This window comes from Echeneis naucrates, chromosome 1 (assembly GCF_900963305.1).
Source record: "Echeneis naucrates chromosome 1, fEcheNa1.1, whole genome shotgun sequence".
In the NCBI taxonomy this organism is placed as follows: domain Eukaryota; kingdom Metazoa; phylum Chordata; class Actinopteri; order Carangiformes; family Echeneidae; genus Echeneis; species Echeneis naucrates.
The window spans coordinates 14,663,962-14,678,731 of NC_042511.1; the positions used below are offsets into that span (position 1 = coordinate 14,663,962).

General features: G+C 42.4%; 2 protein-coding genes across 2 annotated transcripts in view; both read right to left on the minus strand.

Moving 5' to 3' along the window:
• The window catches only part of LOC115039340 (ankyrin-2-like), a 46,556-nt gene extending 40,960 nt beyond the window's left edge, over window positions 1–5,596 (minus strand). Inside the window, 1 exon segment of the mRNA XM_029497297.1 lies at window positions 5,475–5,596. Coding sequence (XP_029353157.1) covers window positions 5,475–5,546 — 72 coding nt within the window. The 5' untranslated portion in view covers window positions 5,547–5,596.
• Window positions 5,597–7,767: 2,171 nt separating this feature from the next.
• On the minus strand, window positions 7,768–11,457 carry hpf1 (histone PARylation factor 1). The gene is made up of 8 exons (XM_029508995.1): window positions 11,393–11,457; window positions 10,405–10,588; window positions 9,925–10,111; window positions 9,619–9,717; window positions 9,288–9,438; window positions 8,690–8,777; window positions 8,231–8,403; window positions 7,768–8,076 (listed from the first exon to the last, which is right to left on the minus strand). The coding sequence occupies exons 1-8, from the start codon at window positions 11,429–11,431 to the stop codon at window positions 7,942–7,944; spliced, it is 1,056 nt and encodes a 351-aa protein (XP_029364855.1). The 5' UTR covers window positions 11,432–11,457; the 3' UTR covers window positions 7,768–7,941.
• Window positions 11,458–14,770: the final 3,313 nt, after the last annotated feature.

Consider the following 14,770-nt stretch of genomic DNA (forward strand, 5'->3'; position numbering starts at 1 on the left):
AATGAAGCGTGTGACCTAAAATTCGCTGCAGCCCACAGTCATACTAGGAATGCTGATGCCATCAGACTTAAGAGACAGAGAGAGAGAGACCAAAATAACCAGGCAGACAATTAACCAGCTTGACACATTACACCGAGAGAGTGAGGAATTATTCAGAGACCGAAGAATACAGATGTGAGTAGTTTAAACATTTAATAGCAGCCATACTTTTCTGTTCTGTTTTGGGCTGAGACCAAATAAGAACAGTCTTACTGGGTGAACGGAAACCATTTTCATGTGTTACACAAAAATCAGACGCTCAGCAAAACAAAGCCCAGGCGCTGAGTTTAACAAGGTAGGAGGCTCTGATTCTCCGAATGCAGGAGTTCACGGCTGCTCTTTCCTCAGCATGTAGATGTAAAGCAGTCCTGTGTTTTGCTGTTGTGTGTGTATGCGTGTATGTGTGTGGATGTGTACACCTGTTTGTCTATGTGCAATGCTATAAGCGGCGTTATTCTCAACAACATGAGACAACACAGCCAAAAGCTTTGATTTTAAGAGGGAGTGGGCAAAAGAGGGATGGGGGATAATGAGAGAGAAGGGCGTGGTCGTGATCAATGAACTTCTCAGAAGCTCAGCTACAACACCTTGTCTCTCTCTCTCTGTCTGTCTGTCTGTCTTCCTGTCTCTATCACTCGCTCTATCACGTTCTCCCTTTTTTTCCACTAACGGGAAACAGTCATGAGGCCATGATGAATAATTAACATCTAAATGCCTCCCACTGCCCCTCAGCCAAAAACACCTGCCCTCTATGAAGCGTGACTGGCAAATGAAGCGTCTGTTGACCACACAATAATTCTACATCCTTCCCTGCTTCGGTATCTTTCAGCAGTTCAGTTTGTATTTATTATTAAGGGTGCGACGATTCTCCAAATCTGCTGACTTGAGTGTGCATCTCCAATCTCGGGATTATTATCCCTCTTAGACCAATTAAACTACCCCAAATATCCTACAAAATAAACACCTCTCGCATGACTCTAAATAGAACAACTGCTCTGTGTTCCACATGTGTTACTGTGTTAGTTGCGATCAGCAGATTGGGTTATTGCAGTATCATCATGCATTAGTGATGTATGAGATTGTTATCATTCAGCTGTGACCTGTTAATGCACTCAGGTCATCAACAGCAGTCATTTAATCTCCGCACAATACGGGTTCTCCTTTTCTCTCACTATATGTGTTTTCATTGTGCCTTTTAGACTTTTAAGGAAGGTGACGACCATGATGATGATGAAGACAAGCTATGACTCATCAAGTAAAGATATCTCTGCCTTACGTATGTCAAGCAGATGAAGACAGGTTACGGCTGTAAGACAGTGTCAGATAGAACTAGGACACATCAGCCAGGTTTGACAACCAAGAGGCCTGGCACAGGACGCTGTTTGTCCAAATGCAGACACGCCTTTTGGATCTGGGTCAGGAATACCAATGCTCTGCTCATAACCCTATCACTATCACACAGCGTGAAAACTTATATGGACCCCAATCCATAAGCAACATTATATGACCGTTGCTTCGTGTTGCATCAAAGCTGACTGACGAAGGGCTGAGCGTCATACCTAATATAGCTACGACATCCCGTGAATTTATTGCATGAGTATAAATTCAATAATATAGAACTTTCAATCAACTCTTTGCGTACTGCAACAGATCTGTTTCACAGCAACAGAAAAAAATAACACGTGCTTAAAATGATGACTGGCCACCCGTCCAGGGTGTACCCCACCCTCACCCAGTGTGAGCTGGGATTGGCTCCAGCAACCCCTGCGATGCACGGACGGATAAGCAATAGAAGACCAGTGAATCAATACTCACCGAAATGTTCTTTTGCACACAGCTAGTGCATTTCATTAGCTTGTCCTGTTTTTGATTTTACATCGATTATAGTCAGTACGTTTGATACCTAGCACAACGGACAGACGTGCTTTGTAGGGTCAATCTGAACTCTAATACAGAACTATGCAGTGCCAAGCAGGTATTTCACAGGAAATAAATTATTCATTTGAATTGCTTTTGGTGATCATCAGTAGAGGTAGCAAAGTAGATAACTTTCCAGTCATTCACTGGTCCTTGCATAATCACTTACAACCAGGTGGGCACTCTAACAGATCTAGTAAATACAGCTATAGAACATTGCATATGTTGTGTATGTATACACTCTCTGTGTGGCCGTAGCTGTCCAAAGCTAATGTAACGAAGACCTTGGTTCCATCAGGACTCTCTTCCTCCAGAATCCCATCATGCCGATCCCAGTGGACAAGAAGAAAGAAGGAGTGAGAGAGAGAAAAAGGCAGACAGGCAGAGGAGAAAGATAGAGAGGTAGAAAAGAGAGATATCAAAATGTCAAAGGCTGCAATGAAATCTGACCTGCTGGCGTATCTGGAGCTCTGTTTATTGGTCAGTAGTGGAGTCCAGGGCAGACAGGGTGAAGCAGAGATGGAGGGGGTTATTTTGGAGGGAAATGGGAGATGAATGGAAATGGCAGCCAAGAAGCGAAGGAGAAAACTAGGCTAAAGAATCAAGCCTCCTTTTTAAGGCAGTGAAAAGTAACAAGACTAGGAAGAAGGAAAGATAGATGACAGGCCAAAAATAAAGTGTGGTGCATTTCTAGAGACTGGAGCAATCCAAACAGAAATGATGTCACAACAAACAAATCCTTTATGCTGTATATTCACGTGTCCTGGTGGATTCAAACTTATCTCTGAACCTCCAGGCTTTGGTTGACATGGGTGTGGGTTATGTGTAATCTCTGGAAGATTCCCATATCAATAACAGACAGCAGTGGACCCAAAATCTGGTCCTGAATTGATCTTCTGCAATCTGAGCTCCAATTAGCCGCCATTCAGCCAGAGGAAAGTGGACTGGCACGGGTAGTGGATTAACACATTATGACCCAGTCCATGTACGGTTCAGATAGAGGAAAGATCAGACTGCAGGGAGGAATTGTAACAGCAGCCCACAGAAGCATCTAAATGCCCAGCGGCACAGGATCAGTGCGTACAGAGACATGGACACAGTCACTTGGTTAAGAAGAAGCTATTTGGCTCTGGAACAATCACACAAGAGACAGGAGTATTTTTAGACCTGAAAGCAAGAGCCTCACATCACAGTGTCCCTTTGTCATCGCCTCTTCTTGGTTCACAGATGCAGACCTGTCACTGTTTAATTAAGCCCTCTCCCAACATTCACCTTTTTCAGCTACATTATATAAAAATGTCCTCACCAATCAATTTCCTGTCTGGCTTTTTTTTTTTTTTTCCTGCACCTCAAAGCCTCCACCAGATTAAAAACCCAGTTTCACCAAATCACTGAACTTTTCAAGTTCATAGTGCCATTTAACCATTTATATTGCTATACTGAGCCAGACGTATAACACCGACACAATAAAGTGAGGCTGAATGAAAATTTGCTTTGCTGTGTTTGAAGTATTATCAAAAAACTCCACACAAAAAACTCAGTGGAGTGGAACAATAACGTGGCTTAAGCAAGCCAAAATGCTCCTTCAATGCTAAAATGAAGGTGGAACGAAGACCCACAGTGATGAGCCCTCAACAACCATGATTCCGCAGCTCTTTTAAGACTCCTGGCCTCTTAACTCACTGTTTTGGTCTGCCTGCACATACATTTACTTTAGTCTCACGACTCTCATCAAGCCTGATTCCAGCAGCAGCACAACAGCGCTAATAAATCTACTGTGCTCTAAGCGCTTCTCACCAGACTGTTGCCAAAGTACAAGCTAGTTAGTGAGCAAAGTCTAAAATTGAGTGAGCTGAAGGCCCAGATATTTTTCTTATTTTAAGAGTTAGAGGAGACCATAACAAAAGGTAAAATGAAGGTAGATGTTTGACAGTTCATTTTTCAGAATCACTGCACCAAATCTAAGCAAATATCAGTCATCACTGGCAAATGTTTGAACATATTTCACTTGATATGGCCTCGTTGGTACTGTGTGTGCACATTTCCCTCATTCCCCATTACATATATCAAGCAGAACCTATTTAAACCTTTTTCCAATTCTTATTCATCCCATCCTTATGGATACAATGTTTGGCGACCTCATATAATGGCCGCACCCAATCTCAACATGCTGTAATTCCAAGGTAACTCTTTTAAGTCTTTTAATGTCCACATGACACGCTCAATCATCAGTTGTGATGGATCAGTGGGGCCAAGTCTAAGGCTCTGATTAACAGGGCTAAACATGTATCTCTCAGTCGGCATGCAACTTCAACTAACTGTCCCCTTCGATCAGCAGAAAGTGTTTCGCACCAGAAATATTGCAAAATCGATAGGATGCTGTATGTAGATACGCAGATCTTTGTAGAATAAATACTACTGAAGAACACAGTTGTCGTCAGTGATTTCCTACAAGTAAGATTTTCCTCCACTTTAGCCTACACAGGCTACATACTCAGCCATGGACACCTGTTTGAACAGTGATGATCGTATAAAAGCTTGTATGCGTCCAAATGAGCTCACTGGCCTCACCCTTAAAGAAAAGACTTGTGTGTGTGTGTGTGTGTATGTGTGTGTGTGCTACAGCAGTCCATTATCGAAATCACATTAGTCAGAGAGAGTGCACTGAGACAGGAAACCATCTACCCTCTCCTAACTCACTCTTGCTGAGTACTCTCTCACACACACACACACACAATAAACAATCAAGTCTAGATGGTAACACTTTCAATATTATATTCTATTCTGTTCTTGTGCATAACATACAGAAGGAGTGGAGAGAAAAAAAAATATCTGCAAAGGTCACAATCAGAACTTCAGTTCGCATAAGGCCAAGAACACTTACTGGCAAACAAGCCCTGCCCTGGAGTGGCCTGAGAGAGCTCTTACACTGGGCACAACACACAACAACAACAACATCAACACAAAGACACTTTACCCAGCAGTGCATCACGCAGTAACATAACCACAAGCAAGGAGACCTTTGTATACTGTGTGTGATTAAGTGAGCTTGTGTGTCCCAGACAACCCTAACCCTCTTTGAACGAGTCCTTGCAATATTAGAAAATAAATGGCCAAACTCCAAGGTCATAAAACTCCGACCAGTGAAGCCTAAAATGATCCTGTAAACAACAGACCTGCACTTGTAAACAGCCTCGGCTGCACACTGTTACAGTAACTAGTGGAGTCGGTGCAGGCCTGCTGGTGTTTATTTTGACGGCCATGACAACTCCCGCAATTGGCCTATTTGGGTATTATGGCACCTCCACACTAAGCCTCCGATGGAAACAGATGTTATCTCCTCTGCTGGGGGGCTCTTTCCAACAACAGCTAACCCTAACCCTAATTCCACTGCTGCTTAATGCCAATCTAGGGGGAAATCTCTCAGATCACCGCGGCTACGCCTTCTCCTGCCCTCCCGGAGCCGGCAGCATCGGCAGCATCGGCAGCGGAGAGGCTGCGGACAGACGGACACCCACCTGCCGGATGCGGTTCTGGTGCAGCGGCGGTGGAGGTCCACTGTCGGGGGACGTGTTGCTCGACGAAGCCATTTTCAAGTCACAGTCGGAGCCGCCGCCCCTGGAGCGACTTTCTTCCGGGCTACTTGACATGATGTCTGGGGCTGACTGCTGCTGCTGCTGGGGGGAGGGAGGGGGTGGGGGGGGGGGCGACGCGGTCAGCGAGGGTCCCTCCGGCCGGTGCAGGGGGACGTCTGCGTGAGGAAGGAGGGGGCTCAAAATCCTCAGAGCTGTAGGGGGCCCCGGATCATTGTGCGGTCGGAGCCGGGCTGAGGCCAGGCGGGGGAGATGGGGCTCCTCCGGAGTGGCGGTCCTGAATGGAGCGCTCGGCGCGGAGATGCTCTTTGAGCTCACTGCGCGTGTCCGCGAAGGGAGGTGTGAACGCGCATCTCAGGCGCTTTCTCCGCAGGACCAATGTTGCCTTCAGGGACAGTGGGTCATATTAACAAGTACCATTAACAAGTAACTTTTCTAAGAGCTTATTCAGTATATATTAATATATATATATTTTAAAAGCATCTATGTTATGACTGGCTGAGAGCTCATAGCGACTGACTTGGTGGGGTCCGTTCCCCGTTTTGTTGTTTTGTTTATTTTCTCAGTTTAACCATGGTTGGAGACACGTTTCTTCATTCAAAATAGCAATTAGACTGCCATAGCAGATTTACTTATTGATTTCTAGCAATAGAGTGCTCCACCTGTCTATATATATATATATATATATATATATATATGTAACCTGTTTTCATGCACTTGCCTCTCAGAGTCATTTTAAGTTCCGGTTATATACACACCTATCAGCAGACTTCATTCCGAGCCGCTGGTACCCGAATGCATCTCAGTAATGTGCTCAGATTTTGCTTTTGTCACCACACCCCTCGGTATCTCTGCCGCAGCAGCAGCTCCTGACGGGGGAGTCATCACGGTGGACCGTTATTACCCATGATGATTAAATAAATAAATCACTCCCAGAAATGTGAAACCATCCCTGAAAAACAAAAGCACACCGAGTCCATATAACGTAGTCTCCCTCTTAGAATTATCAGGCCCGCACTTTGGCCTGGCTCTCTTCACTGAGCGACAAATTTAATGGGAGCTGACAGGACCAAATCAATAACAAGGTCTTGGAGGGCAAACCCTCCTATGACTGGCGCATAGGAGGGTGATGTGAGGAAACATGGCTTTGAATCTGTAAACTCTTGTCACTCTTTAGCTGTAGACTACTCAGGCAGTGAAATCATGTTTCACATCAGCTCTCATGTGCGCTTACTTTCACCTAAAAGGCAATGAGAGGTTGCTTGCCAACCGGAAATGCTGCAAATGCCAACTCAATCTGCACTTTTTGGTTTATTAAGCATATTAAAAGTGATGAATTATATACTTTGGAAGCGGTGTTACATTGGTTTAAACATTTCCTTAGATAAATCCAAATTAATGACTGTTTATTCCAAAAGGAATTAAGTTTTTCAGGAATGGAAATGTGGGTTTTAAATCTTGTCAAGCATCATATATTTCATTTGGATTAATGTGCAAAGCAGATATATACATATTAAAAGACCAATCGGTAAACAAATTTAGCTTAGGTGTACAGAAAAGTGTGTGACAGGATGAAAATTTTTATTCTTATTAAAGTGTTTTTTGTGCTAAAATGGCGCATTTTCCTAAATTATTCTGTGCTAATGGATCATTGTTGTCAAACGGGAGAGAGGAGTTCAGATGTTCTCGTTGTGCTTGTGTGGGCTTCCTCCCACAGTCCAAAGATTAAGTTAACTGATGAGTCTAAAATTGTCTTCAGAGTGGTTGTTTACTCACGATCCATGTGATAGATAATTTATTTATTAGTTGAGCCCGTCATAAGACTGGGCACTTCTCCAGGATGTACCTGACCCTCTCCAATCTGATGTCAACTAGCAGTTTCCACCCTCCTGCACAATAAACAGTTAAGATAGTGAATGGATGTACTCAACAATGAGACAAAAGCTAATTATGATGCGTGTTTAAATGTGAAACACTGCCCTCTCACTCGACTTCATGGTATTACAAATCAAAACACAACACTCATTTGAAAGCAATTCTATAGGATTGTCTATAATGTGAGAGGCCTAAACGACAGCAAAATGCCATCTACTTTGGCAAACCAAATTTAACATTTAAATGCTATCAATATACAAAATAACTGCCACTTAATATAGATGTATTGGATGCATGACAAACTCAGTGAACTCACCTTTGAAACAAGGAAAAACAGCTAAAAAATATAAAAATACTTTTATTAAACATCTACCTTTTACAAACAAAATATTATTGAACTGGTTCCAATCAATTTCAGCAGCACCAAAAGGACCAAGAAACATTAACAATAAACATCACAAGACAGGGACTAATGGGGGAGCTTATCAAAAGAACTGAAATGAAGTTGAGAGTCATTTCAATGTGCAGAGAGTTGGTTCAGGTTGTCATGGCTACGGCTGGTGAGGTGGGCCTCCAAAATTTCCCCAAATAAATTTCTCTTCAGCAAGCTGTAGGCCATGGGCAGAAGTTGTTTGATTACCTTGTGAAAATACTGTGGTGGGGGGGTGGGGGGGTGGGCAGAAACCAAAGAGAAATAAATATCTCTTCCAACATTACTACTTCATCAATTTGCTCACAGGAAAGAATGGGATGTGTAATGAAGTCAAATCTAACTGTGCAACTATTATTCCGTTTTGAAGACTTACATGGGATCCATAGCAGAAGAGGTCTATTCCCAGCTCATAGCCCATGCCATAGTCACACTCATCGTTGGCAAATTGTACAAACGTGATCATCTCCTGTAGAGGTCCAAAGGCTTTAATGCGCTCTTGGTCGTTTTCCGCTTCGGCAATTGCCTTGCAGATCTGCTTGAGACCAGCTGGAGAAAAAAGAGGGATGAAACAAATCACATCATAGAGGTTACATACCTAAAATGTAATGAAGGCAGTGAAAATAAGATTTTCAGCTTATTAACAGACTTGATTATTAATTATTATAAATAATCACCAGGTTTAAATTAAATAAAACTTGTGTAAATGTTTCAGTCGTTATAATCAGTGTGTATATTAAACAAAAAGGAAATACCTTCTATTTTAAAATGAAATTATGAGCAATATCAGCAACAGAACTACAGGTGGAACGATACCATATACATTAAGGCTTACCATCAGATTCTGGTAATTCCCTATATCCTACATCATTCTTGTCTACGGGTACAACAATGCCAGCACCATGGAACGTCTTGGTAACCACCTGTGTTGGAACAAGAGGAATCTCATTGTCTACTGTCAAAATGAAGCACTTGTGGCCATATTTTTGCTGTGAAAACATAACCATCACCTATTTAAAATAAGTTATGATTATTATTAGAAATCTTACCATGTTTTGGAGCTCCCATTTTAAAAAAAGGGCTGTGATTAATTTTATGGAAGCTTGGGTTGGGTTGGGTTGAGAATGAAATGAAGGCAAAGGATCTGTGAGGGGGATGGGATTGTGTCCAAAACAGCAATAAGGCTGTACTCATGAAATTAACATGACTATTTCAGATGCTTGGGTATACATGTAGGTGTTCACTGTGTGCTAATATAGATTATATGGCAAGCATATCCACACAGTATTGTACTGATACGCAATTATCCCAACTTGCATTCCTGTGAACAACTTTTTAGATTTTAGATATTTAGTTTGGATATATGAGTGAGATACCAAAAAAAAAAAATAGAATGTACATAATAATATTGTTTGTCCCATTGCATAAACTACCTTCTTGTCCCTTAGCTTCATGCCTTTGGTCTTCTGTTCAAGAGACAAACCAAGAGTCTCAGCCCTTTCTCTTAGTTTTGCCTCCAAATTTTCTGAAGCTTCTCCCACTTCTTTCTTGCCCCTCTGTTTCGTCTTCCTCAACAGACACAGGCTAACAGAGATGGGAACAGAGACATCAGAAGGTAAGGTAACATATATGGAAAAGGAAAGATAATGAAGGGAAAAAGTCTAATTCAATAATGCTCCCACACATGCAAAGAAGCACATGCGCAATAATGCAAGCTATTGTACATTATAGCGTGTGGTGAAATATGTGAATATTGGTACTCACAGGACAGCTGCAAACAAGTTGTCCCCCATCTGTGTTATAGTGCAGCCCTTCTTGGCTTCATTTTCCCCAACAAATGAAGGAAGACAGTCTGGAGTATCTCTGGTGAAATTCAGGAATAATACAACTGAGTAAAAAGTAAGTCAGAACAACTGTTTCTATATTCATAACGCCACATTGACAGGACAACATTTTCACTCTAGCTGGTATAGTTACTGTGGGTACGCCAAGTAAAGGGGCCTTGTTTTGGAAGCTGAAAAATTGTAATATGGCTCAGCAGAGCTCAAAGACCTTCGTTGTGTGCTATACCTGTAATAGCCAATGTGGTGCTGGCTGTCCTCACTCCCCTGGAGAATGGTCTGAAACTCTGGTGGGTCATAAATATACCTCCAGTGAAGATGGAGGTTTGGCTCAGGATTCTTTGTCTTTTTGTGTGCTCCAGCCAGAATGTCAAAAGGACCGACCAGCTGCAAGCCCAGTGTGTCTTTCAGTGCACCTATAGATTAGCATCCACATTACCAATACATTAATATAGAGATCAACTGACAAACAGAAGCAATATGAAATGTTTTGGATGAAAAGCTAAAAAACTTTGACATTAACTTTATGATGTGAGTGTTTACTGTTGGTAGCTGTCCTACTCTTGTGTCATGCAGCTAAGCATGACTGAAGCCAGTGCTCTGTTTCTGTTTTCTGTCTACCTTCAGCAGAATTGATTAGAAGCCAGATGCACAACTTCCTCTATCAGTATCATCTGAAAAATATGTCCTGTTTCTTCAAAGAACATACCACGGGGGTTTTCAGGACAAAGCTCTTTGCAGAAATCCCAGAAGTGGTACAGGTCTTCTGGCATTTTAAGACTGTATAGTCGCTCCATCTCATCCCGTTGCTGCAAATCCACATTTGACAGCTGCACAGCTTTGGATTCATCAGTACGGGCTTTCTTGGAATCCCCATTGCTTGTGCCTGACTCCTAAAGTAATGTATTGTAGGTGAAACAAGCATACAAGACTTTCAGTTACTGGTCAATCTAGTACTGCAAGCTGTAACAAAGTGATTGAAAGTAAACAAAGACCAATAAACAGGCTGGCTGGTGTCCAAAATTTGATCATCTAATAGGGTAATAATAACTTCATGCATATAGTATATTTTAAGGCAGAGTTTACACAGTGCCTTCACATATGAATCAAAGCATAAGACAAGAAAAAATAAATTCATATATACCAAAATAACAGAGAGCAAACAATAAGCAAACACACAATCACTGAAAATTAGAGTACTCTGTAACACCTCAGATTTCCATTACAACCCAAATTCAGCAGGATGATTACTGTGGGATTTACTGCACCAATGACAGGCACATGTGCTGAAAGGTGCATTAAAGGCCAACTGAAGCCAGTCACCTGCACTTTACACCCAGAGTCAAGATCAGGATCAGCATCTGCCTGCACAGCTGATTAGAAAACTTGTTTTAGCAGTTTGTTTCTTTATTGCATCAAAATAAAGCTAACCCCTGCAGCAGCTGATATCACTGCTCGGCCGGCACTGCCCTGCCCTGCTGCAGAGCCGCTGCCATGTTGCCGTCTGGCCGTCTGCTGCTCCCCCTCTGACCGTGCTGCTCTCCCGGTCGGACAGCCGCTCTGTGGCCGCGGTGGACCACCGGGCCGCAGCTCCTTACCGGACACACTCAAGCTACGAATCGGCATTTCTGCGACGACGACCGACGGTGTGAAAATAAGTAAATGAATAAATAAATACAACAACATATTGGACTTGCCTGAATGTATTTGGGTTTTCTTTTTGCGCGCCCTGTCATCGTTCTTCCTCTTGTCTCTGCGGCCACGTCTTCTTCTTCAAGGGAGGGCAGCGCAGCAAACTGCGACGCTTTACGGCACAGCGGCGCCCCCGCGTGGCCGGGGTGCTGAGCGACCGAGCAGACGGCGGAACTGCGCATGCGCCGTTTTTTTTTTTTTTTTTTTTTTTTAAATCCTCCTCCACCGTGCCTGCTTCAGAGCTACATAACAATAAATTCGCGTTCTGAAATGCTCAGATCAGTCGCAACACTAACAGATAAATGTTTAATCAAACTCCAATGCACAGCGTAGGAGTAGAAAATAAAGAAAATGAAAAAAGGGGTAAATTAAAGGAATAAATAAATATAAAGCGTTCCCGGTGTACCGGTTGATTGTGCATATGATGACAGGATAATGGTGTGTGGATGTGGTCTGTTCAGTGTTGGGGCTGCAGGAGAGATTGATCTGCAGTAACACTCCTTCACACACCTGAGGCACAGCAGCCAAAGCTGAAAGAGCTCTGCCTGCTCAGCCCCCCTTTTGTACTTGAACCCGAGTTTGGGCAGGGAGAGTTCCAACAGTTTGCCTTTCTGGCCTGGGTTAGATTTGGCAAGATTATGACGGCTGCTGTCCTCCATCCAGCACTGGATTCAATTCAAGTTGACAAAGCAAAATAGGATTCGTGGTCTTGGCTGTGCACGAGGCAACACAGCGCATTTTGTTAGTTTGCACATGAACTCACTTTGACACTCTGGCCAAATTGAATTTTTGAGATGATTGCATTACAGTCTGCAGTTTTTACTTTTTAAATTCAACGTTTTGTAAAGGAGCATCACTGCCACTGCCACTAGATGTCACACTAGACTAACAACATCCCTGACTTAAACGAATGCTTTTGCCAGCCACACCTCCAGCCTGAGTTTGCCCCCCCCCACCCCCCCACCCCTTTCCACCAAAGCCAATAAAAGACAATCACCCCAGATAAGGTGCATCACACTGCCTTTGATTTGTTCCAGTGCGTGTCACACAGGCAATGTGTCCACTCTAACCGTTTTCATGGGTTAAAAACAAGTCCCTCGGCTGCGCCCACCCACAGGGCATGTCTGCAGTGTGGTTTCCCCACAAAAACTGCTTCTGTGGTCAGAGACACGCAGCATCGATAACATCACCAATACCATTGACTCAAGCTGCTGAAAATCTCAAAGCAGTCAATGTGCTAATGAGCAACAAGGTTTTTATTGCACGGAAATACAGTGGAGGCAATGAAATTCTTGATTTTGTATTTTTTCATTGCCTGCGTCTCCAAACACCAAATGACAGCAAATGGCAATGATAATGTCAGTAATGTCAGAAATTATAACAGCAAGCTCACAAGGTAGTTCTTATGTTTAGTTGTATTTCTTAATTTGAAGGACTGTTTTACATCTGAAAAAGATCAGCATCAGTTCACAAACATATCAAACAGAGTATCCAGAAGTCTGGCAATTCGATGTCCCATCTTCGCCTCTAGTAGGGAGTTGAGGGCACTCAGGCCATCTGTGGGCTGGATGTTATCTGGGCAGATTTCTGTGTTCATACGCATTAGAAATTACTTCCAAAACAAACACGCTGTGTGATATCTAGAAGTTACATAATGTGGAAAGAGGATAGTGAATTCAAAAGCTCACCGTAGTTTGGATTCATCATCATGGGAGGCAACATGCTGAAACAGTCTGCTTGTTTTTTGAACATCTCCAGAGCGGCAGCTGAGACTGTCTTTCTCCTGCCTGGAAATAATGATGTTAAGTTTAGGAAGTTTAGATTAAATCAAAACATACACGGCCAGTCAAAATTTTGGACACACGTTCTCATGCAAATGAATAGGAAAGTATGTCCAAACCTTTGACTGGTAATGTACAGCGCAAACAGGTAAATTATTGGAGCTAATTGTTCAGTATCTCTAGTTTCAGTCCATATCTAAGACCTAATTTTACTGGGAATATATTTATTTGCATTATTGTGTCAATTCATTTTCATTTTAGCAGACTAATAAGTGAGCATTTCTTACTAAAAAGCATAAGACTGGTGAAAGTGTCTTTGCCAGAGGTAACCTCTTCATAGACAACCAGACAATCTGTGCAGTCGCTCGGAAGATACACTTCTTTGAGGTAGAAGGGCTGCTCTGTAAAAAACAAACAAAACAAAAAAATCACAGCAAATAACAGGAAATTGTGTGTGTCTAAGATCAGTTTATCGGTTTTAAGGATCTCGCTCACATGATTGCTCTACACTTACCAATCAACATCACACTGTTTTCAAAGGTGACATTGTATGTTAAGCTCGAACATTCCCCAGAACTGCGAAGAAGTAAATGCACCATGTTAAATAAGACTTTTGGCTGGTATAAACTACAATTAATGATTAACTCAAACACAATGATGACTTGTTTGCAGTTATCCTGACTTTCAGCACATTTTGTTGGCGTTTATGACCTGCTGTTGTGTTCATCAGCTATGTTGCCACACATATTTAATTGATGGCAAGTTATATGAGAATTACTGAAAGGCTCCTCAACTTCTGGAGCTACAAATCAACTGTTAAGAGACATTTAAGAGGCCAGAGTTGCTTCACGTACAAACACTGTTGCTTCTCTCTAGACAAACATGCAAAACTACCTGGACTTGACAGTTTGCATTAATTCAGTTTTGCCACAAATACGTTACAGAATATGGCAGTTTTCTCATTTTTTAGAACAGCTCTGAGTTGCTACGTTGTCCAAACTTGAAATGTGTTCAGCCTAAACCGTAACACTGAACACTGCGGGAGTGTGATCGTGTCTGAGCAGGATTTACATTCTTTGAGTCTGGATGATATTGAGGATGTTATTCTGGCTGGTTGGTGTGATGTCCAGCCAGACGCTGGTCAACATGTAGCCCAGGGAGCGGCTTCCTGGGAGGTTGGAGCTCCCTCCGATGTAGAGCCACCGACCCAACATCTGGAGGGCAGACAGAGCACGGGATATTTGCATTTCTCAAGCTTTGGGCCATAATGAAGTTGTGGAAGATTTAGTTAATAAACTAAAATAATACATTCAAAACAGAACATCAATGGTACAAATCCAGTGCAAAATTATGCAATATAGAACATTTACAGACATAGGTCGTAGTACAGTTTAATGCTCTTCATCACTTTTATTACCAATACTTTTTCAGTGTTGGACACTGAAGTACCAGGAATATAGTATCTCAGGGCCACAAAGTTAAAGGAATTACATTTTAATTTGCCTAAAATAACTTGAACTGTAAAATAGGAGATAATGTCTTTTCCATGTGTTTTAATGAGGACAGGTTTTTTTTTACTGCTGACAAACACGGATTATGTTT